This window comes from Mustela putorius, unplaced genomic scaffold (assembly GCF_011764305.1).
Source record: "Mustela putorius furo isolate JIRA1106 unplaced genomic scaffold, ASM1176430v1.1 tig00003858_pilon_pilon_pilon, whole genome shotgun sequence".
Classification (NCBI taxonomy): Eukaryota; Metazoa; Chordata; class Mammalia; order Carnivora; family Mustelidae; genus Mustela; species Mustela putorius.
Genome location: NW_025422010.1, coordinates 31,627,414 through 31,652,212, shown reverse-complemented (window position 1 = coordinate 31,652,212; position 24,799 = coordinate 31,627,414). Strand labels below are relative to the sequence as shown.

At 35.4% G+C, this 24,799-nt stretch overlaps 1 protein-coding gene across 5 annotated transcripts in view; it reads right to left on the bottom strand.

The window, feature by feature from the left end:
• KIAA1328 (KIAA1328 ortholog) overlaps positions 1-24,799 on the bottom strand; it is a 322,870-nt gene that overhangs the window by 64,123 nt on the left and 233,948 nt on the right. For all 5 annotated transcript variants that reach the window (XM_045065526.1, XM_045065527.1, XM_004752260.3 and 2 more), the window contains one exon: positions 973-1,154. In XM_045065526.1, coding sequence (XP_044921461.1) covers positions 973-1,154 — 182 coding nt within the window. The remainder of the gene's footprint in view (positions 1-972; positions 1,155-24,799) is intronic.

Here is a 24,799-nt window from a genome sequence, read left to right as displayed (position 1 = left end):
CGGAACTGATGAATCGTACTGCACTGCGCATTAATTACCTAAATTATAAATTAAAAAACAAAAAAGAAGGAAGCCAGGGTTAATGGTTGTGAGCAGGTAGGAGAGATATTTGGGGAAAAGGTGTGAGCAGAGGGGGCTACCAGACTTGTTGTGGCCCTCTCTTGCCTGCACATCTCTGCACAAGGAAGCTTGGACTGGCTGCTTCTGCTGGGAAGTCCTTCTCTTGATAATTCAGGAGAGGTGAAGCCATAAGCCATTCCAGAAACAATGAGGAAACACAATTAAATTTTGACTTCGCTCAACATTTGTTATTTTATTATTGATTTCTTTTAAAATATCTGTGACATTTGGGTGCCTAGCTGGCTCAGCTGGTAGAGTGTGTGACTCGATCTTGAGGTGGTGAGTTCAAGCCCCATGTTGGGTATAGAGTTTACTTAAAAATAAAATCTTTAAAAAAAAATCTGTGACATCTAAAGTAGGAAGAATTACTGGCATTTAAAAGACTGCTAGGCAATACATGTTTCAGACTTATGAAGTTTCGTTTCAGCTACAATGTAGAACTGTCTATGACCTCTCCTTCACCCTTTCCATATTTCTAGTTAATCGAGGATTAACTATAGTTGTTAGAATTTACACTCCCAGCAGAAATTTACATTTAATTTCCGGTCCTCTTTACTCACTTTGAACATTATTTTATGCCTATACCATACTTACTGTTAAATCAGCTTTACAGTTTACAAAGAGGGACAAATTGGACAGTTGCTTATAAGAGTATTCTAAGAGAAAGGCTGATGTGATTCAGTGATGTAGCAGATGTGCCACCTGTGGCCTTGCAAACACAGGTCAATTGGTAATAGACTTACCTCTTGTTCAGGGTGATAAAAATCATCTGCAGTTCATGGCTAGCACCCACCAGCAAGAACTGGCCCCAGAACAGCTTCTCCTTTTGCTACATATAAATGCTAAACTTACCTCTTTGGGGTCGATATGTATCTTTCTTTTGACATGTCCATAGGGTATCATCTTCTGTATGTGATTGAAACCCAACTGTCTTCTTCTCTCTTCTATTTTCACCACTGTTAGTGGACTCTTGGTGTTTTTTGATGGATGATGATGCTCCCAGCAGCCAGCCATCACATTTTGACTTCAATAAACTGAAAAGAATAAACATGAATGAGCTGTAGAGAGCACAGACGGGGGGTACATGATCATATAAAGGCATATAAATTCAGCATGAGTTCAAATGCAATTCACGGCAGCAAGAACTTCTTTTTCTTATTTTTTATTGAAGTATAATTTGAATAATTTACTGAAGGTCTATTTTGTATCTTGCCACAATAATTTTAGAGAAGAAATGGTCTTTATCCTCAAAAAGCTTATATTTGGAGTTGGGGAAATGAGACTCAGACCCATGAAACTGCTAATAAAGCCACAGAGTATGACTAAGAAGCAGAATATCTGTAGAAATAAAAAGTACCCTAAAACAAGACTTGCATAACTAAAATGTTTCCAAGTACTAAAATTGAACAGTAGGGATTAAAATATCACCAATTTGCTTCAAAATGCATTTGTGTTTCTCATTTTCAATTGTTACAGTATTTATTATGTGCCCAGAGTGTGTGCAGAGCAGTACAATGGTGCATGTGGAATAGCTGGTCTCTGTCCTCACATAAGTTCATTACAAAGTCAACAAGGCAAGTATGGAGTAAAAGGAATTTTAATGAAAATAAACACATGTGCATATGTTTTTCTCTCTAATAAACTGTGTTCCCACCATTAACACATTTCCTCTTGTAACATTTTATTTTTTAGGGAGAAGTGTCCCAATGATGTATATTCCTTACTATTCTACCAGCCTCTTCCTTTACACTTAAATTCACCACAGACTCATGAAAATTTGGTTTTGTCTTCCCCATGCCCAAAAACTATTTAAGAGTTAAAGTGGGGGGGGGGGGAAGAAGACATTTAATCAAAAAGTAGAGTCTAAATATTAAGGTATTTGAACTCCAGAAGCTGAATATAAGAATGTAGGTATATAAGTTGAATAAGTTGACAGAGTATTACTGGATCCATTGCTAATCTCAGGGCTCTTGACCAGGATTCAAATCATGTAAATCCATCCAAGTCATTGGGCTTCTAGTTTATGTTGATCAGAATTTTTAATAAAGTTTGCTCATATCATAATTTACTAATAAAAATCAAGACATTAAATGGCTTTATGTTTGGAGTGTTATATAAAGAAACAATAACTACTAGTGGTAGAGCTTTATATGGGCATAATGCAGTATATTAAATCTATACTCTTAAAAAAATTGTTTTTAATACCAGAAGTTAGGGATCACTTTCCCATGTGGACTAACCAGTGGATGTATATCTTAGCTCATAAAACTTCTATTCATGGGAAAGGAAAAGGAAGAGAATAAAACTACCTCAATGTGAATGTAAGATAATTTTACTTTAAACTAGAAGCTCCAGATGTAGGCAAATCCAAGGACTAGACTACATCTCTGCCTTTTCTTTTTTTTTCTTTTCTCTTTTCTTTTCTTCCTTCCTCTCTCTCTCTTTCTTTCCTTCTTTCTCTCTTTCTTTCGAGACCGTATGCATGAGTTAGGGGGGTGCTGAGGAGGGGCAGAGAGGGAGAAATGGTTAGGGAAAGAGAGAATCCCAAGCAGATTCCCCACCAAGCGTGGATCCTGCAGCGGGGCTCCATCGATCCCACAACCCTGAGATCACAACCTGAGTACAAATCAAGAGTCAGACACTTAATTGACTGAGCTACCCAGGTGCCCCCATCTCTGCTTGTTCTTTTTCTTTTTTTAAAGATTTTATGTATTTGAAAGAGAGAGTGCTTGTGCTCCTGCACTCTCTCTCAATAAACCAGATCCTTTATCTCAACAGGGGACTTGGCTTCTAATTTGTTTAAAATAAAGATGACTACAAAAATTTTCTTATATCCTTTGCATTTATTTCCATCTTTACCTATCTACTATCCCTCTGTTAGTGTCTCAGAAGAAAATCACACCTTTTATTCATATTCTTGATATCACTGACTTACACCCTCTAGAGCCTGTCAGTTATCTCCTTTTCTTATAATTTACAAACTCCTCCTCTCAATTGGATTCTTTCCTAGGATTACAAACACGATCAGGCTTTCCATTAAAAATCAAGACCTAAACCTAAACCAGAAACTCCTCCCTTAAGAGGGGAGTGTAATACTCAGGGTCAGTGAGGGTGCAGGGACAAGAGCACTGTAATACATTACAGGAGGAACTGCAAATTGGTAGAGCATTTTATGCACTTACCTCTTAATAATTCTGCTTTTAATAAGTTATCATATGGAATTATATTAACAACAACATGAGGATATTTGTTCAAGGACAGTCATTGCAGGATTATTTGTAACAGGAAAACTGAAGGCAAATATTCAATAGAAAAATCAATAAAAAAAACTATGATAGAGGGTTGGGATGGAGAAGCAGTCATATGAAATGAAGAGAGATGGTTTAAAAACCATATTTAGGATTTAAAAGCAGGAGTAGTTGACGAGTATTTGTGAAAAATGAAGGGAAAAGGTAGTGAGAAGGACTGGCAGAATTATGGGGGAATAAGCAATACAGAGAGGAAAGATTGGGGATGTGGAAGAAATTAAGTGTAGGCTGAGTTACTTATAAAACATTTGGGAAGATATTTCAAGAAAACATTTGGATCAATAATTCTATAGTGTTTTGGTACTTGGCTGGCTGACTTAACGGTGGTGGGGTTGAGACAGAGTTGAGGAAGGACATACTTCACTTTTAGTGTTCTCAGTGAAGCAGGAGGTAATTCATTCTTGTGAGTGAAAAGAAGTGGGTATTGAGGAGAGAAGTGAAGATCTGGAATTTGTACTGAGGGAATTCAAGATAAAAATGACCAAGAACAAGGAAAAAACTATCCTGCAAAGTTTAAGGTCTAATGATTAGAAATCATAAATTTGTGTCAAGACTCAGGTGTTATAGATGTAAAACTAGAGAAAGCAGCCTGAGAGCTTGATCCTGGGTTAGGATTTCATTGGGAGGGTGAAATATACTGGTCAACGTTCAAGCTCCAACACCAATAAGGTCCCCAGGAGGAAAGTACTCCCCACCCCACACAAGCTCCGATATTTTGTGCCAAGCTGCCCTCTTCTATGGATCAAGCTCCATGAGTTTTGGGGTATGATTCGAAGTAAGATTCAAGGTTCATTTTTTCCCCATATCTATATCTAGTATATATAGTATTATTTTTTTGGAAGACTTGCTTGATACTTTTTCCATAGACTTGCTTGATACCTTTGTCAAAAAGCAATTGAACATATGACTGTTTGGGTCTATTTCTAGACTCTATTCTGTTCCACTGACCTATTTATCTATGTTAATGTGAATAACAACCTGTCTTGATTATATAACTTTAGTTAATATACCAAAACTTAGGTTCACAAGTTTTTCAATTCACTCTTCTAAAATAGCAAAGACTATTTTTGCTATTCTAGGCCCTTCATATTTCCATATAAACTTTAGAATGTTTGCCAATTTCTATAATAGTAGCTGGTATTTTGACTCAAATTGAATTGAATCTAATCTTCAATTCAGAAAAAATTTGTATCTTCACAATATTGAGTTTTCCAATTTAAGAACATGGTATATCTTTCTGCCCATTTATTAAGTTTTCTTGAATTTATCTCAGCAGTATTTTATAGTGATCAATGTAGAGATTTTGTACATTTCTTGTTAAGTTATTCCCAGGTATTTGATGACTTTTTATGTTGCTGCAAATACTCTATTCTAATTGTTGTTTTCTATTGCTATATGACAGCTAATTGCATTATATAGAAATAAAATTGATTTTTGTATGTTGATCTTTAACTCGAATCCTGTGAGTATGTTAAATCCACTTAATAATTCTAGTACTTGTTTCTGTAGGTTCTTTAGGATATTTCCACGTGTACAGTCATGCTATTTGAGAATAAAGGCAGTTTTACGTTTTTCTTTCTAATATTTTTTTATGCCTGATCACACTAGCTAGGGCTTCCAGTGCAATGTAAATATAAGTACTAAGTATGGACATTCTTTCCTTATTCCTAAAAGTGTGCATCACTAAAGAGGTGATCTTTGTTCATATCCTCTATCAGCTTTCTAGTTTAATGACAGGCCATTTTTTTCTCCTTATAATGTATGAGCAATGGAAGAGGTATGTTAAATGCTTTTTCTGCATCTATTTGAGACACTGGATTTCTTTTATTATGTCAATATGGCAGATCACATTGATTTTCAAATGTTAAAACAATTTTGCTTTCCTGTTATAAATTGTACTTGATTAAACTGGATTATCCTTTTCATATATTCCTGGACTTAATTTGCTAATATTTTGTTAAGAAACTTTTGTTTTGCATTTATGTTCACGAGGAAGATCACTTTGCCATTTTATTTTCTTCTAATGCTTTTACCTGGTTTAGGTCTCACAAAAGGAGTTGGGTAAGTTCTTTGTTCCTCTAGTCCAATAGTTTTCTAGAGGACATTTTGTTACCTAGAGGATATTTAGCAATGTCTGCAGAGGTTTTTGATTATCACAAAGTAGGGGTGGGATGCTACTGACATCTAATGGGTGAAGACAGGGATGCTATTAAACAACCTGCAATATACAGAACTCCCCAACAAAATATTATTGTGTGATTTGAAATGTCAATAGTGTCAAGGCTGAGAAACCCTACACTAGCCTCTAACAGAATCTGTGTAAGATTGATATTATTTCTTCTTTAGATGTTGGGTAAAATTTACAAGTCTAGTTTTATTTGTAGGAAATTTCTTAATTAAAAATTAAATTCCCTCAACAGGTATAAGGCTATTCAGACTTCCTAATTTTGGGGGTAACAATTTTGGCATATTGTCAATTCCAAGGACTTCATATCATTTAGGATGTCAAATGTACCTCTGAGAGATTGTTCATAATATCCCTTAATTACTTAAAAAAAATATTGTTAGACTCTCTGGGGACTTAGATTCTTTTTCATTCCTGATACTGTAATTTTTTTCTCTTTCTATATAGGTTGATCATCTTGAAAAGGCTTACAAATTTTACATATATTTTCAAAGCATCAACTTTTAGCTTGTAGATTTTCTCTATTGCTTGTTTTCTTTTCCACTGCAAGACTTACTGAAGAGTGGACGCTAGAAAATTGCAAGCAGAATAGAAATATGGAAGTACTGCAAATTGGACCATGCTGGGAGAAATTAGGAGTTCTGGCAAAGAATGAAGAGGTATGTTACTATCCTGGACTTTAGCTGAGACACCAAAAGGTTTACAACCTAGACAAATGTTTATTATGAACCTCTAACAAAGCTTAAAACCAAGCTACGACAAAATACATAGGGAGGAAAGACACTGAGTCTTACCAATTTAGAGGGGCTTGGAAAACACATGGGACTTTCCAGAGATCTGCCCTCAGAAAGCATATATCCAAACCTATCCCAGTTCAAGGTGACTAGCAAGTAATTAAGTTGCTGAAAAGAACAAAAATCAACAACCTTCAGAGAATGATAATAAAATCCACTTCTCTAAATGCATCATCCATAATATATAGGATATATTTCAAACTGCCAAACACAAGAAAGATAGAGAGTGTGACCCACACTTAAGGGCAAAAAAAATCAATCGCTTAAAATTCACCAAAAGATGGCCCAGATGTTGGATTTGAAGTACTGGAAAAAAACCAAACAAACCCTGTCATCCTATAATTCTGCATCTCATGAAAATATCCTTCAAAAATGAAGGAGAAATAGGGGTGCCTGGGTGGCTCAGTTGTTTACGCCTCCGACTCTTGGTTTTGGCTCAGATCATGATCTCACTGTTATGAGACTGAGCTCTGCCCTGCCATGCCCACATTGGGTTCTGCCCTGAACTGAGCATGAAGCCTGTTTGGGATTCTCTCTCTCCTCTCCCTCTGTCCCTCCCCCACTTCTCACACACTCTTTCTCTCCAAAATAAACAAACTAAAAAAAAAAAAAAAAGCGCAAAACGAGGGAGAAATAACATTTTCAGATAAACAAAAAAGAGAAAATCTGTTGTCAGTAGACTGGCAGTACAAGAAATATTAAAATGCTTTTCAAGCTGGAGAAAAATGACCAAGATGGAAACCTGGATCTATAGAAAGCAATGCAAGCATTGGAAATAGTATATAAGTGAATAAATATAAAAGGATTCTTTTTCTAAAAAGATTTTATTTTTATTTAGAGAGACAGCATGATGGAGGGGGAGAGGGAGAGAGAATTTGGAGGAGACTCCACACTGAGTGCAGAGCCTTATGTGGGGCTCTATCTCATAACCACAAGATCGTGACTTGAGCTGAAACCAAGAGTCAGATGCGTAACCCACTCAGCCACCCAGGTGGCCCTAAAAGTCTATATATTCTTATGTTTCTCTCAATGTCATTAAAAGATATATAAATGTTTAAAGCAAAAAGATAACACTGTATTATGGGTTTTATAGTGCACTAAGCTGTAATGTTTATGACAATAATATTGCAAAGAATAAGAAAGTAAATAAGCTATGCAATAGAAAAGTTCTTACATTCCACATAAAATGGCACAATATTAGTGCCACGTAGACTGCAGTAAATTAAGGAAACATACTACAGTCCCTATAGAATTCACTAAAGAAAATTAAAAAAGAGATAACAAAGAAATAATAGAGGAATTAAAAAATAAAATGGAAAAAAATTCATTTTTCCCCCTAATCACCTCAAAAAAACCACAAACAAACAGAAAAGGAGAAATAGAGGAACAAAGAACAGATGGAATGAATAGAAAGGAAGAATAAAAAGCAAAATGCTAGATCTAAATATGACAGTGTTATTAAATTCAAATGAATTAAACACTCAAGTAAATAGAAGAGATTATTAGACTAGAGAAAAATGGAGAACCTAAACCATATGTACTTTACAAAAGTCACAATTTAAATACGAAAGAATAAAACTGACATAAAAGGATGAATGGAAAGAGATGTGCTATGTAAATAGCACACGTGGAAAATTGGAATAGTTATATAATATCAAATAGAATAGTCAGTAAGAGATAAAGAGAAATATGCCATTGTGATTAAAGTGGAAAATCATCAGACACACAAAACAGTCCTAACTATATATGCATCTAATATAGAATTTCAAAATACATATAGTAAATTTGGTAAGACAAGGGAAAAAGAAGAGAAAATCACAATCACATTGGGAGATTTTTAATGTCCTTTTATTATCAATTGATGGAAAAAAGATAAAAATTCAGTAGGCTAAAGAAGAATTGAACAGGGGCGCCTGGGTGGCTCAGTGGGTTAAGCCGCTGCCTTCGGCTCAGGTCATGATCTCAGGGTCCTGGGATCGAGTCCCGCATCGGGCTCTCTGCTCAGCAGGGAGCCTGCTTCCTCCTCTCTCTCTCTCTCTCTGCCTGCCTCTCTGCCTACTTGTAATCTCTGTCTGTCAAATAAAATAAATAAAATCTTTAAAAAAAAAAAGAAGAATTGAACATTATGAACCAATTTGACTTAACTGACATGTACAGAATATTATACTCCACAGCAGATTATACATCTTCAGGGCTTGAAGTTATGACCCCAAGATCAAGACCTGAGCTGATATCAAGAATTGGATGCTTAACTGACTAAGCCACCCAGGCACCCACAGAACATACATTTTAAGAAAATACACATGGACTACTGACCAAGCTAAGTATCTTGAACCATAAAATAAATTTCAATATATTACAAAACAATGAAAGCTTACAGAGTATGTAATCTGACCACAATGGAGTTAAAAATAAAAGCCGAGACATCTAGAAAAATCTCAAGAATCTGAAAGTTATGTAACATGCTTCTAAACAATCCATAGGTTAAGAAAACTACAAGTGAAATTAGTAAATATTTTGAAATGAATGGTAATGAAAATATAACTTATCAAGACTTAAGGGATACAGAAGATACTAGAGGGAAAATAACTTAAATGCCTATATTAAATAGGAAAAATTTAAGATCACTGATATAATAAGACATTTTACAAAACTAGAAAAAGAAGAGCAAACTAAATATAAAGTAAGTAGGAAAAAGGAAACAAGAGTAGAAGATCATGAAACAGACAAATAGAAGAAACAAAGGTGGGCCCTTTGTAAATATTAATAAAACTGATAACTCTCTACCAACACAAAGTATAAAAAAGAAAAATACTCAATTTATGAATGTTAAAAATCAGAAAGGAGATATCACTATAGATTCTAATGATAGTAGAAAAATATTAAGGATAATCATGAGTAACAATGCCATTATCTTCAATAATTGAAATGTGATAAAATGCATATTTTCCCTCCAAATTTTTATTTAAATTCTAGTTAGTTAATACACAGTGTAATAGATAATATATATAATATTATTTTATATTAATACTGTATATATATAGATATAGTGTATATAGTGTAATGTTTACAGGAGTGTAACAATCTAATCTAATAGTGGTTTCAGGAGTAGAATTTAGAGATTCATCATTTACATACAACATCCAGTGTTTACCACAAGTGCTCTCCTTAATGCACATCACCCATTTAGCCCATACCCACCCACCTCCCTCCATCAACCCTCAGTCTGTTCGCTAATATTAAGAGTCTCTTGTGGCTTGCTCCCCCCCTCTCTCTTTTTTCCCCTTCTCATATGTTCATCTGTTTTGTTTTCTAAAATCCACATGTGAGTGAAATCATATGGTATTTGTCTTTCTCTGACAGACTGACTTATTTCTTTTAGCATAATACCGTCTAGCTCCAAGTTGTTGCAAATGGCAAGCTTTCATTCTTCTTGATGGCTGAGTAATATTCCATTGTGTGTGTGTGTGCGCGTGTGTGTGTACATGTATATCTACTACATTTTTATCCATTTATCAGTCGATGGACACTTGGGCTCTTCCTATAGTTTGGCTATTGTTGATAATGCTGCTATAAACATCAGGGTGCACGTATCCCTTTGAACCCTTTGGGTAAATACCTAGTAGTGTGTGATTTCTCTGTTGTAAGATAGTTTTGTTTTTAACTTTTTGAGGAGCCTCCATACTATTAATTTTAGCCATTCTGACAGGTGTGATTTGTATTTCCCTAAAGATGAGTGATGTTGAGCATCTTTTTTTTTTTTTTAAGATTTTATTTATTTATTTGACAGAGATCACAAGTAGGTAGAGAGGCAGGCCGAGAGAGAGAGGAGGAAGCAGGCCCCCTGCTTAGCAGAGAGCCTGATGCGGGGCTCAATCCCACGACCCTGGGATCATGACCTGAGCTGAAGGCAAAGGCTTTAACCCACTGAGCCACCCAGGCGCCCCAATGTTGAATATCTTTTCATGTGTCTGTCAGCCATATGGATATCTTCTTTGGGAAAATGTCCATTCAAGTCCTCTGCCCCAAATGCAGACATTTCTTGAAAAATATAATTTATTAAAACTGACTCAAGAAGAAATAAAAAATATGAATAGCATTATATTTATTAAAGGAATGGAATTCATAACCAAACATTCCCACAAAGAAAACTGACCAGATAGCTTCACTTATAAATTTTAACATATTTAATGGAAATATTAAAAGTCTTACACAAGCTTTCAGTAAATAGGAAGGAACACTTTTCAGCTCATTATTATGTTACTGTGTGATACCAAAAACTGATTAAGTAATTAAAATAAAGGAATATTACAAACTATAGATTCCCTCATGAACATAGACATAAGAATATTCAACTAAATATTAGCAAATCAAATCCAACAATATATAAAAAGGTACTACATCATGGCCAAATGAGTATTTTTCCAAAATGCAATGATGGCTTAACATTCAAAAATAAAGCCATGTAAATCATCACATTAGAAGAATAAAGCAGTAAAAGCATAAAGTTATATCAATAAATGCAGAAAAAGCATTTGGTAAAATCCGGATAAACATGTTTAGCAAACTAGGAAGCAAAGGGAACTTACTTCAATCTGATAAAGAGTGTCTGTCAAAAACCGATATTTAACACAATATTTATTGGTGAATTACAGAATTTCCTGTCCTTGAGAACAAAGCAAGGATGTCTTCTTTAACCACTTCTATTCAATATTTTATTGGAAGTTCTAGCCAATACAATAAGGCAAGAATAAGAAACAAAAGGCATAAAGCTTGGAAAGGCTACTATTATTCAGACAATGTGACTGTGAACTTGAAAGTCCCAAGTAATGTACCAAAAAAACCCCCAAATCCCTAAAACAAAACAAAAAGCCACCAAACCAAACCAAAACAAAAACCCTGCTGGAATATATGCATTTATCAAGACTATAGTATAAAGGTAAATATTAAAAAAAAATCAATATTCTTTTTACATACCACCAATAAGTTCAGTGAAAAGTGTGCAGGACTGTTACACTGAAAACTACATAGTATTACTGAGTTAAATTTTAAAAGACCCTAATAAATGAAGAGATACACCATGTTCACGGATTAGAAAATTCAATGTTTTTAGGATGTCAATTCTACTCCAAAATGATCTAATCGTATTTCTAGATCCTTAATAGAAACTGGTAAATGCAATCTAAAATGTAAACAAAAGAACCTAGAATAGCCAAAAGGATTTTTACAAGAAATGTGAAGCTGAAGACATAAACTATCTGACTTCAAGATTCATTAATTTACTATAAAGCTAAAGTAGTACAGATTGTATGACACTGACATAAGAATGGACATTCTTATAAATGGGATGATAGATCAATGGAATAGAAACCCATGAATGGGTGTGTGTGTGTGTGTGTGTGTGTGTGTGTATACATATCTAATTGACTTTTGAAAAGGCATCAGACAATTCAGTGAAGAAAAAATAGCTTTTTTTTTTTTAACAAATGGTGCTAGAAAAACTGAGTATCTCTATAGAAAAAAATGAACGTTGAGCCCTACATCACACTACATGTGAGAGTGTATCTGAAATAAATCAGACTTAAATGTAAAAGTTAAAACTGTACAACTCTCATAAGGAAACATAAGGAAACCTTCATCAGTTAAAAAAGTCTTATTCTTCAAAAACACCATTAAGGAAATAAAAAGGCAAGTCTTACACAGGGAGAAATAATCACAATATATGTTGACAAAGGATATATATACAAATATACAAACAATTATATGTTCAATACTTTAGTTGTTTACCCAATTAAAAATGGTCAAAAGATTTGAACAGATATTTTTGAATGAATGGCCAATAAACAACATTAAGAGACACACATTGTCATTAGAGTCATCAGTATACAAAAATCACAATGAGATACCATTTCATATCCACTAAAATGGTTAAAATGAATAAGTCTGATTATACTAAACCTTGGCAATGATGAGGAGCAAACAGAACTCAGGTATCTTTCTGGTAGGACTGTGAAGTTCTATCATTTTGGAAAATAATTTAGTAGTTTCACATATAGTTAAAAATAAACAGAGGGGCACCTGGGTGGCTTAGTGGGTTAAAGCCTCTGCCTTTCTGCTTGGGTCTGATCTCAGGGTTCTGGGATCGAGCCCCGCATCAGGCTCTCTGCTCAGCGGGGAGTCTGCTTTCCCCTCTTTCTCTGCCTGCCTCTCTGCCTACTTGTGATTTCTGTCTGTCAAATAAATAAATAAATAAAATCTTAAAAATAAAAATAAACATAGAGTGCTTGGATGGCTCAGTCAGTTAAGCAGTTGACTCCTGATTCTGGCTTAGATCATGATTTCAGGGTTGTAATATCAAGCCCTGTGTTGTCCTGCTGGACATGGAACCCGCTTGAGATTCTCTTACTCCCTCTCCCTCTGCCCCTTTCCCATCACTTGCATATGATATAGCAATTCAATTCCAAGATATTTACTTAAGAGAAAGAAACATGCCTGTTAAGAGACTTCTACACAAATGCTTATAACAGCTCAGTTTTTTCCTCCCTCCCTGTTAAATCTGGAAACAATCTAAATGTCCATCAATAAATGAATTGATAAACAAGTTGTGGTATAGTTATACAATGCACTATTACTCAGGAATTGAAAAATAATGGACTAATGTAATATGCAGCAACATACAAATATATCTAAAAAATACGGTAAGCAAAAATGCCAGATATATGCATACAGTATGATTTCATTTATATGAAGATTTAAAACATGCAAAACTATCCTGAGTGACAGAAATCAGATCACCGGTTGCCTGAGCCAGGGTTTGTCTGGGGACTGCAAAGTGGCACAAAGTACTTTCTGGATGATGGATACTTCCTATATTAATTCGAATGTTAGTTACACAAGTGTATCTATTTGTTAAAACACTCTAAACTTGATGTGTGCATTTTACTAAGAGTAAATTATATTCAATAAAGTTGATTTAAAAATAAAGTTAAAAGAAACAGCAGGGAAAACTTTACCAAATAAACTTAAAGATACACTGCAATATATAAAAATAAATATATATTTTTAAATAACTATATATTATTTTCAAAACTATAGAAACCTGACTACTAAAAGAAAAGATTCACCGACCATGTATTTTCAGGACTTATTAACTGTGTGAGGCATCATAAAGTCAAAACCTAATTGTCAGATGATCAGTGTTTATCACTTCATACAGATCAGATGAAATGTGTACAAAATTCACTGAGGGGCTCTGACTAATATAGGACAACTTCATTCATTGATATGATGAAATTATTACCAGTAGTTGTCTGGTATTCGTGTTTAGCATCGTGTTGGAGCTGTTAAAGTGATAGCAAAATGATCAAATTCAAGACAGTAGCAGAAAAGAGGTTAAACTCATGGTGTTTAGGACTGCTTGCACTGTGTTAGTCACTCTAAAGTCACTAAAGTCACTTGGAGCTGTTAAAGTGATGGCAAAATGATCAAATTCAAGACAGTAGCAGAAAAGAGGTTAAACTCATGGTGTTTAGGACTGCTTGCACTATATTAGTCACTCTACAGTCACTAACATTTTATCCATATTCTAATATTATAACATAGTAAATGGGAAACTGAGTAGCCCTGACTTAGGATAGGGAAATGAAAAACATTTTCAGTTCTTCAAGTTCAATAAAATTCTAATAATCCAAAGCTCCCTCACTATTTTGCCCAAATCTCGTATCGCGATAGTCTGTCTGAGCTTGAATGGCAAATATTAAATGTCACTCAGGACCAACTGAATACCACTTGTATTTGCATTCCTTAAAAAGTAGAAAAACATTAACCTTTTGTTTTATTGAATTAAAATGCCACGGAAATGCTGATGTAGTCTTGGGAGACTGGAATACTTTTACAAAGAAGAATAGCTGTCATTTATTAAACACAAAGAACAATTACTTGATAGGATGCCTTCTGACAAAAAGCAGATTGGTATTCTCATCATAGAAAAGGCATTATAAAAAAAAAAAATCTAGCCCAGACCTCTGAGATTTGAATAATTTAAAGCTGCATTTGGTGCAATTTGAATTTTTCTTTAGGGAGGCAAAGTTAAATACCTTTAATTTGTTCTAATTATTTCAAATTTGCAAGTTAATTATGGCTGATCATTAAATAACAAAAAGGACTACCGTCTCCATAGAGTTTTACCTCCTACCCTCTGCATTACTTAAGCTAGATTTTAGTATGCATGAATTAACTTTCTAAATAATCACACGGTTTGACTAAATGGCTCAGTAAAATGAGCTCTGATCCTCAGAATAAGCATTAATGGACATTAGAAATGCTACTGGGACTCATGTTACTTACATTATAAGTATTTTTAATGGGGCCTTATTTACTAATCTTTATGTACTGTTCAAGTTAGAACACCATATAGATACATTATTCTGTTTTACTGGAGGAAAAGCCCAATCTTTGAGATAATAAAAACAAATGTCCATTTAACACCAAATAAATTCATTTTGAAATTAATGCAGGGATATGATGATGGATTTTAACTAGTTTTAGCTGTTCATCTCAATGAATCAATCTAGCAAAAATGGTCTGCTTGGTCTAAAATGGAATATTATGGATCCACTCATGTGCTGCTAAGGAATTCAAGTAGCAAAAGGAGGTCCACTGAGCTAGTATTTATTTTCCACCTGGTATTTGTAAAGAAAAGATTCATGGTTTCTTGTGAGAGTTGGCTACCAATAAATGTAAAGCCAGATGGCACATAACCCTTCTGCTTAGAACTCTTAAAAATAATTTTCCTAAATGTCCCAACTAGATCTTTATATTCCCCTGAGATGGACCTGTTAATAAACAAATTATTCTAAGAAAAAGTTTAAAGAGTAAAATTTCAAAAATGATAATATTCCATATGCCATTAGATCTCTATTTTCCCACTCCAAAATCATCAACACAAATTTTATTTCCATATATCCCATTAAAGATGATCTGAGAACCTACTATGTGTCAGTTCTGTGTTTGGTAATAAGAGTATACAGAAGAGTAAGTGACTATCTTTGAATATTTGCAGGTAAACCAGAGGAAATAGCCAGCCCAATAATGAATACATAATATGGCTGGTGTTATGATGACAGTATATGCAAAGTGCTGTAGAGAGCGATAAATGTAACAGGAAGCTTATAAGAAGGGAATGGAGGATCATGAAGGGGATGAGGTAAGAAAGGTCAGTAAAAAGGAATGGTAATTTACTAGCATATACTATGCAAAGGACCCTGGCTCCAAAAGATGTGGCCATCCTAGTTAAGAATTTACTTATGGGAGTGTGCCAAACCCCTCAAGTGTGCTAGGTAGAACTATGGTCTCTGGAAGACAATAGGTACTTCAGAAGCAGAAAATACATAAGTTAGATGTGCATAGCATAAGAAAGAGAGGAGTCCAACCCTGAGGGGTAGGTAGCTGGGGCAGCCTAGTAGTTTAGAATATTAGTTTTAGTGTCAGATAGAACTGGGCTCTGTATAGTCTGTAAGTTCTCATAGATGTGATTTCTTTCTTTCTTTTTTTTTTTTTTTAAAGATTTTATTTATTTATTTGACAGACAGAGATCACAAGTAGACAGAGAGGCAGGAGAGAGAGAGGAGGAAGCAGGCTCCCCTCTGAGCAGAGAGCCGGATGCGGGGCTTCATCCCAGGACTCTGAGATCATGACCTGAGCTGAAGGCAGAGGCTAGAACCCACTGAGCCACCCAGGCACCCATAGATGTGATTTCTTCAACAAGCTATATATCTAGATATATCTAAATCTATCTATCTCATGTCTTTATTAATTCATCTTGGCTTCTGTATCTTGGCTATTGTAAATAACATTGCAATAAATATAGGAGTGCATGTATCTTTTTTAATTCATGTTTTGGCTTTCTATGGATAATGTAGGGGCCAAGGGCAGACTGCCCCAAGATGGGCCACTATGGCATGAAGACAGTTTTCAGTTAAAAACGATAAAAACCGGGGCGCCTGGGTGGCTCAGTGGGCTAAAGTCTCTGCCTTTGGCTCAGGTCATGATCCCAGGGTCTTGGGATCGAGCCCCGCATCGGGCTCTCTACTCAACAGGGAGCCTGCTTCCTCCCCTCTCTTTGCCTGCCTCTTTGCCTACTTGCAATCTGTCTGTCAAATAAATAAGTAAAATCTTTAAAAAAAAGTAAAAAAAAAAAAACCCGATAAAAACTTAGAAGATTCAGTTAAATCTCTTTACCTTCTCCTCAAAAGCAGGCCTGTACCAGGAAGAAAGCTATTAACATAGATTCCTCTTTCTCTAAGAAACATATTTGCAGAATAAGGCAACTTTTCTTTTTAAACATCTCCTTTCACCTTCTTGTTAATGGTCTTTCTCCCCTTTGTTTCCTCAGACTCTACCCTCTCTTTAGCTCCTATAAGTACCATGCTGCCCATCTTTGGAATTTCCATGTATGGGTAGAATCCCTGTTATGTATAGTATTAAATTTTATTTTCTCCTGTTAATCTCTTTCATGTCAATTTGATTCTTAGTCCAACTGGGAGGACACTGAAAGGCAGAGAAAATTCTTCCTTGATAGTTAAGACCTAGTAGTGGAATTACTGGATTATGTGGGAGTTCTATTTTTAATTTTTTGAGAAACCTTCCTACTGTTTTCCATAGTGGCTGTACTAGTTTACGTTACCACCAATAGTGCATGAGGATTCCCTTCTCTCCACATCCTTGCTAATGCTTGTTATTTCTTGTCTTTGATTTTAGCCATCCTGACAGGTGTGAGGTGCTATCTCCCATGGCTTTGTTTTGCATTTCTTGATGCTTGTAGTATCAGGCATCTTTTCATATGTCTACTGGCCATTGGGACATCTTTGGATAACGTCTATTCAGGTTCTCTGCTCATTTTTAATCAGATTATTTGTGTTTTCTTGTTGCTGGGTTATAAAGTTCTTGTATTTTGGATGTTATCCTCTTATTAGACATATCATTTGCAAACACCTCCCATTCAGTAGATTGCCTTTTTGTTTTGTTGTTGGTTTTTTTCGCTGTTCCTTTCTGAATCCCCAGAATTGCCTTCCATGGGGATGTACACAGAGAAGAGGCCCAAAATTCATCTACTGAAGAAATCATGAAAATTCAGGAGGCATTTGTGGAATTAAAACACAGAAATCTGAGTTAGTTAACTGTTACCTCTTCCTTACATAGTGGTACCATTTAGAGCCATTCCTAGACCTATAATCCATATTTTAATTTCATTGAAGCATGTATTTCTGAAGCTTCAAAAATCTGGCATTAAGATGAGAAAGACATTATGAGGTTATGTTTATATGCCAAAAAACACCTTGCAACTGAACTGTGAATACAAAACAAAATTTAAGAACTAAGGCTAATCCAATACAAGGTACCAAAGACCTATAAATTCACTGGAAATTAAAAAAAAAAAAACAAACCCACATAGTAGTCAGTTAAGGACTATGGTTGAAAATCTTCATAAAGAAAATCAGGGTCTGATGGTAAATTAACACACAGTCGTCACTGAATATATAAAGTGAGGACTGCCCATGTTGCTGCTATCTCAATAGCAGTGGTCCTCAAGTGTAATAGTCTAAGGAAGGTAAAAAAAAAAAAAAATTCATAACACTAAGATGTTACTTGTCTTTTTCACTTTCATTCTCTCATAAGTGTACAGTGAAATTTTCCAGGAGGTATATGACATGTGACATCACAACAGATTGAATGCAGAGCAGATGTGAGAAAATAGCTGTCTTCTATTGAGCCAGACACAAAAGAGATTTGCAAAAACTTAAAGCAATGATGTTCTTCTCACTAATTTTTTTTGTTGTTGTTGTTTTTGAAAACGCAGTTTTCATAAAGATACATTATTTGTTTTAATATGTAATGGGTTTAGTATTATTTTTAAATGAATGAGTATTTGTTTTAATTCCTAATATACGTAATATATATAACCTACATTAAAAAGATATAATGTATATTGAAGTTCTTTGGCGTCCTCAATATAATTTAAGAGTGTAAAGGGGTCCTTAAGCATTCCATAAGAATGCTTGAGAACTGCTGTTTTATATAGCATGATAAATGAGGAGTCTATGAAAATAACTACCAACATGTTCTTTGGGAAATTTAATGTGGCATCAAAATGGAAGATCCCAAGAGAATCAAAGGTAGGAGAAAACTTTCATTTAAATACTTAATTTTTTTAAAGGATTTATTTATTTGAGAAAGAGAGAGAGAGAGAGAAAGAAAAATAGTGCACGAATGGGAGGAGGAAAGGGGGAGAGAAAAATCCTCAAGAAGACTCCCCACTTATCATGGAGCTCCACAGTGGGCTGGACCTCAGGACCCTGAGAGCATGACCGGAGCCAAAATCAAAAGTTGGACACTTAACAGACTGAGCCACCCAGGTGCTCCCATGAAAAGATTTTAATTAAAAACAGATTATAGTAAAATTTAACTTTGGGGGGGGATGGTATATAGTTTTATGAATTTTAATATATCTATAGATTATTTTAACCATACCACAGTCAAGACACAAAATAGTTCCATCACCCAAAAACTCCCTCTACTCTACTCTTCTTGTGTAGTCACACCCTCTTCCCATACTTAACCTGTGGCAACCACTGATGTTCTCCACCACTACAGTTCTTTTTCAGAATGCTGTGTAAATGGAATCAAACAGGATTCTCCCCCTTCCTCCCTTCCTTCCTTCCTTCCTTCCTTCCTTTCTTTTCTCTCTTTCCTGAGGTTGGCTTCTTTTAGCACAATGTCTTTGAGAGTAATGGAAGTTGTAGCATGTATCAATACTTCATTCCTTTCAATTACTGAATAGTATTCTTTGTACGGACTTATCACAGTTTATTTATCCATTCACTCACTGAAGGACATTTGTGTGGTTTCCAGGTTTTGGCTATTGCAAATGAAGTTACTGTGAACCTTCATGTAAACAAAGGAGACTCCTAAATTTCAGTAAGAGCATAAAGTTGGAAGTCTTCTGACTCTTAGCACTGATAATAGCAAGTATCAAAAGGAGTCTTGTTGGTCTGTTCTCAACAAAAGTTTCATGACAATCTTTAAAAATGTCATCCAAAGATCCTCAAATCAGACTACATCATATACATTGAGGGAATGTTTTTTCCTACTTATTGAAGAAAAGTCAACTAACCTTTAAATAAACTCTTGAGAATTTTTAAGGAGTTACAATTCTAATTCACCTTTCTCCTCATGTCCATCTAAGACTCACAATAACCTCATGTGATCAACAAGTATCAAAGAAATAATCTATTTTCTGGCATTCACAGATTGTTTTAGGATCTGATTGCTGAGGAAAACAACTAGCAAGAGGCAATCAATTGCAAGGGTGGTTCAATATTCACTAACCGATCAATGTGATACCACAGTAATAAAAGAAAGGATAAGAGCCCTATGATCATTTCAGTAGACGTAAAAAAGCATTTGATGAAGTAGAACATCCATCCATGATAAAAGCTCTCAACAAAGTAGGTTAGAGGGAACATACCTCAACATAATAAAGGCCATACATGAAAAACACACAATCAATGGTGAAGAACTGAGAGGTTTTCCTCTACAGCCAGGAACAAGACAGGGCTGTCCACTCCCACCACTATTATTTAATATAGTACTGGAAGTCCCAGCCACAGCAATCAGACAACAAAAAGAAATAAAATGTACCCAAATTGGCAAGGAAGAAGTGAAACTTTCACTTTTGCAGATGACATGATACTCTAATATGGAAAACCCTAAACACTACACACACACACACACACACACACACACACAAATAGCTAAAACTGATAAATGAATTCAGTAAAGTTGTAGGATATAAAACCAATGTACAGAAATCTGTTGCTTTTCTATATACTGATAATAAAGCATCAGACAGAGAAATTAAGAAAACAATCCATTCTATTGGGTAGAATGGACATCTTAATAAAGGAAACAGTTGACAAAACCAAACAAGGACCTACAGAATGGGAGAAGGTGGTATCTCACTGTGGTTTTGATTTTTATTTCCTGGATGCCAAGTGATGTTGAATATTTTTTCTTGTGTCTGTTGGCCATTTGGATGTCTTCTTTGCAGAAATGTCTGTTCATGTCTTCTGATTATTTCTTGATTGGATTATTTGTTGTTTGGGTGTGGAGTTTCATAAGTTCTTTATAGATTTTGGATATTAGCCCTTTATCTGATATGTCACTTGCAAGTATCTTCTCCTATTCTGTAGGTCCTTGTTTGGTTTTGTCAACTGTTTTCTTTGCTGTGCAAAAGCTTTTTATCTTGTATGAAGTCCTAATAGCTCATTTTTGCCTTTGTTTCCCTTGTCTTTGGAGACATGTCTAACAAGAAGTTGCTGTGGCTGAGGCTGAAGAGGTTGCTTTTATGTGTTCTCTTTTATGATTCTGATGGATTTCTGTCTCATATTAAGGTCTTTCATCCATTTTGAGTCTATTTATATGTATGGTGTAAGGCAATAGTCCAGTTTCATTCTTCTGCATGTGGCTGTCCAATTTTCTCAACACCAATAGCAACGTTTTTCACAGAGCTAGAACAAACAACCCTAAAATTTGTAAGGAACACAAAAGACCTCAAATAGCCAAAGCAATCTTGAAAAAGAAAAGCAGAGCTGGAGGCATAGCAATTCTGGACTTCAAGTTATATTATAAAACTGTAGTAATCAAAACAGTATGGTACTGGCACAAAAACAGACACATAGATCAAGAGGACAGAATAGAAAACCAAAAAATGAACGCAGAACTATATGGTTAAGCAGGAAAGAATATCCAATGGAAAAAATGCAGTCTCTTCAACAAATGGTGTTGGGAAAACTGGACAGCAACATGCAAAACAATGAAACTGGACCATTTTCTTACGCCAAATACAAAAATAAATTCAAAATGGATTAAAGACCTAAATTTTAGAACTGAAACTAAAAATCCTAGAGGAGAACACAGACAGTAACCTCTTTGACATAAGCCATAGCAACTACTTTCTACACATGTCTCTGGAGGCAAGGGAAATAAAAGCACAAATAAATTATTGGGGCTACATCAAAATAAAAAGCTTCTGCATAGCAAAGAAAACAATCAACAGAACTAAAAAAGCAACCTAAAGAATAGAAGATATTTGTAAATGTCAAAGCTGATACAGGTTTAGTATCCAAAATATATAAAGTACTTGTAAAACTCAACCAAATAATCTAATTAAAGAATGGGCAGAAAACATGAATAGACATTTTCCCAAAGAAGACATATAAGTGACCAACAGACACATGCAGAGATGTTCAACATCACTAATCATCAGGAAAATGCAATCAAAACTACAATGAGTAAAAACAATAACACAAGAAACACAGATGTTAGTATGGATGTGGAACAGGGGAACCTTTGTGCACTGCTGGGTGAGAAAGCAAACTGGTACAGCCAACCTGGAAAACAGTGTAAAGGCTCCTCAAAAAGTTAAAAATAGAACTACCCTATGTCCTGTGACCTAGCAATTACCCTACTAGGTGTCTACCCTAAGAATATGAAAATGCTAATTCAAAGTGATACATGCACCCTGATACTTACATTTATAGCAGCATTATCAGAATGCCTGGATGGCTCAGTTAGGCATCTGACTCTCAATTTTGGCTCAGTCCATGATCTTGGGGTTGTGAGGTTGAGCCCCATGTCAGACTCCACACTCAGCATGGAGTGTGCCTAAGATTCTCTTGCTCTACCCCTCCCCTCCACCCTACTCATGCTGCTTGCTAGCTCGCTCTCTCAAAGAGGAAAAAAAAAATTATAGCAGGATTATCTACAATAGCCAAATTATGGAAACAGCCCATGTCTATCTATAGATGAATGGATAAAGAAGACATGGTCTATATACACAACTGAATATCACTAAGTCATCAAAAAGAATGAAATCTTGCCATTTGCAACGATATGGATGGAGCTAGAGAGTATTATGCTAAGTGAAATAAGTCAGTCAAAGAAAGATACCATAAAATTTCATTCATATGTGGAATTTAAGAAATAAAACAAATGAGCAAAGGGGAAAAAAACAGAGAGAGGCAAACCAGGAAACAGACTCTTAATTATGGAGGACAAACTGATGGGAGGTGGGTAGGAAGACGGGTGATGGGGATTAAGGAGTACACTTGCATTGCGTGTTGAATGGAAGTCTTGAATCACTATATTGTACACCTGAAACTACAATTACACTGTATATTAACTAATTGGAATTTAAATAAAAACTTAAAAATAATTAAAAGAGGCCATCAAGAAACTTTCTTGTGTTCTTGAGCCAAACAGAATAAAGAATCTCCCTTTAGGGCTTTGATTATTATATAGGGGACAACCAAGCTGGTAACATGAGACTTAGAATCAATGAACCTTCTATAAAAATCCTGAGCACACCCGCATGCTGTAAGATCTTTTATGTTTTCAAATACTCAATATGACCATAAGAATATATACACTATTCTCCACCACAGGGGCCTTAGAACTGGCTCAGACCCATTGAGAGCAGGCAGCTTTGGGGAAATGAAGAGCAATTTTGAAATCCTTTTTTTTTTCTTCCAATAGGTCCTATTCATAAAACCATCATCTGCTGAAGTAAATGAGAATGTAACAGAAAGCTGGGCAAAAGAAAATGCAACATTTTAGAGGGATTCAAAGAAAAACACTTAAAAGGACCCATAATTAAAGCAGCCAGCTTTGAGCTATAAAACTGTGGATTTCTTACAGTTTGTAAGGGCCTTGCCCTGGCACCCATTTGACCCAGAACCCTCCAGCAGTATGAAAAGCCCCAGAGTATAAGGATAAAATGAAAGCCTTTAATTACCCCAGTGTGAGTAATTTAGAGGAAATCAATCATGCTACCTTAATGTTGATAGTTCTATATAATTTACACAAAGACAGTCTTTTGCATGTTTTTCTCACATAACATTTGTTGCTATTGACATTACTGTATAGCTACCAAATGAACCATAGTTTTAAAATTCTGAAATTTAAAATTGGTCTCTGTTGAGTTGTGCTGTTTTGTAAAAAGGCTTCTGTGCAGTATGTGTGTTTCATCAAAAACCTCACTATTAGGTGTCATGCTGGATTGCTTCTTGGAGAAAAGTGAGAGGTAGGAGCAGAGAGTTACCAAGGTCATAATAACCACTTGGCCATGAAAAACAGATCATGACAGCACATTATGGCTATTAGTTCATTCATTTAGACAGGCAAGCTCCTTTTACATTGCTCAAAGGTTCTGCAAACATAGAAGCAAGGGGTCAGAAACCATGGCTCAGAAGATTGACTTTGGATAGCACTCCTCAGCTATCTTTGGTACATACCTGCTCTAGAAAGTAATGTCAATTTTGGCACTATGAATCTCTAGTGACCATAAAAATAGGCAAAAACTACTTGCTAAAGATAATGACAATGGCATTATAATAAAATATTTACCAAACATCAGTTACATTATAGTAGAACATGTAAGAATTGTAAATTAATTGACAACATACACAACCTGAGCATAGAAGGGATCTTGTCTAGTTGGTCCCCAAACTAGACATTATTAGAATCACCCAGGAGCTTTCTGAAAATACAGATTTCTGGGTCTCATCCACAGAAATGGGGATTCCATAGGTGGAAGTGATATGTTCTGGGTTTCTTCCATAATTTCTCCTACAGTTCATAGGGTCTAGTAAACTGAGGTAGAGTGGAGATTTGTGTTTCAGGTAGGATTTAAACCCATTAGAGGATTTTAAGCAGAGGACAAACATGATTCAGACACATGATTTAAAATGACTACTCTGACAATTGGGTCAAGGATAGGTGCAAGAGTTAGAAGTAGAAATAGGCATCTGCAATAATCTAGGCGGATGGTGATGGTTTGATTAGGTGGAAGCAACAGACACGGAGGGAAGATGACAGAAAGTGCATGCTTTTATAAATAGGATCAATAGGAGTTAATAATGAACTGGATATGCGGGGAGAGGGAAGGAAGGAAATAAGTCAAGGTGGTTTATATAGTTTTTTTACTTGAGTCACAAGGCACACATATATTTGAAATGGGTAAAAAAGAAAGGAACGAGATTGTGGTTTCCAAACATCTTGTGACAGGTTAGTGGTATTCCATAGGAACAATGGTAATCACACATTCATTCTGCTTTCCTAGATTGTAAATCATCTTATACTTAAGAATCATTTCTAGGAGGGCACCTGAATGGCTCAGTTGGTTAAGCATCTACCTTGGGCTCAGGTCATGATCCATCCCAGAGTCCTGAGATCGAGCCCCGCATTGGGCTCTTTGCTCAGCAGGGAGCTTGCTTTTCCTTTTCCCTCTGCCTGCTGCTCCCCCTGCTTGTACTCTCTCTTGCTCTCTCTCTCTC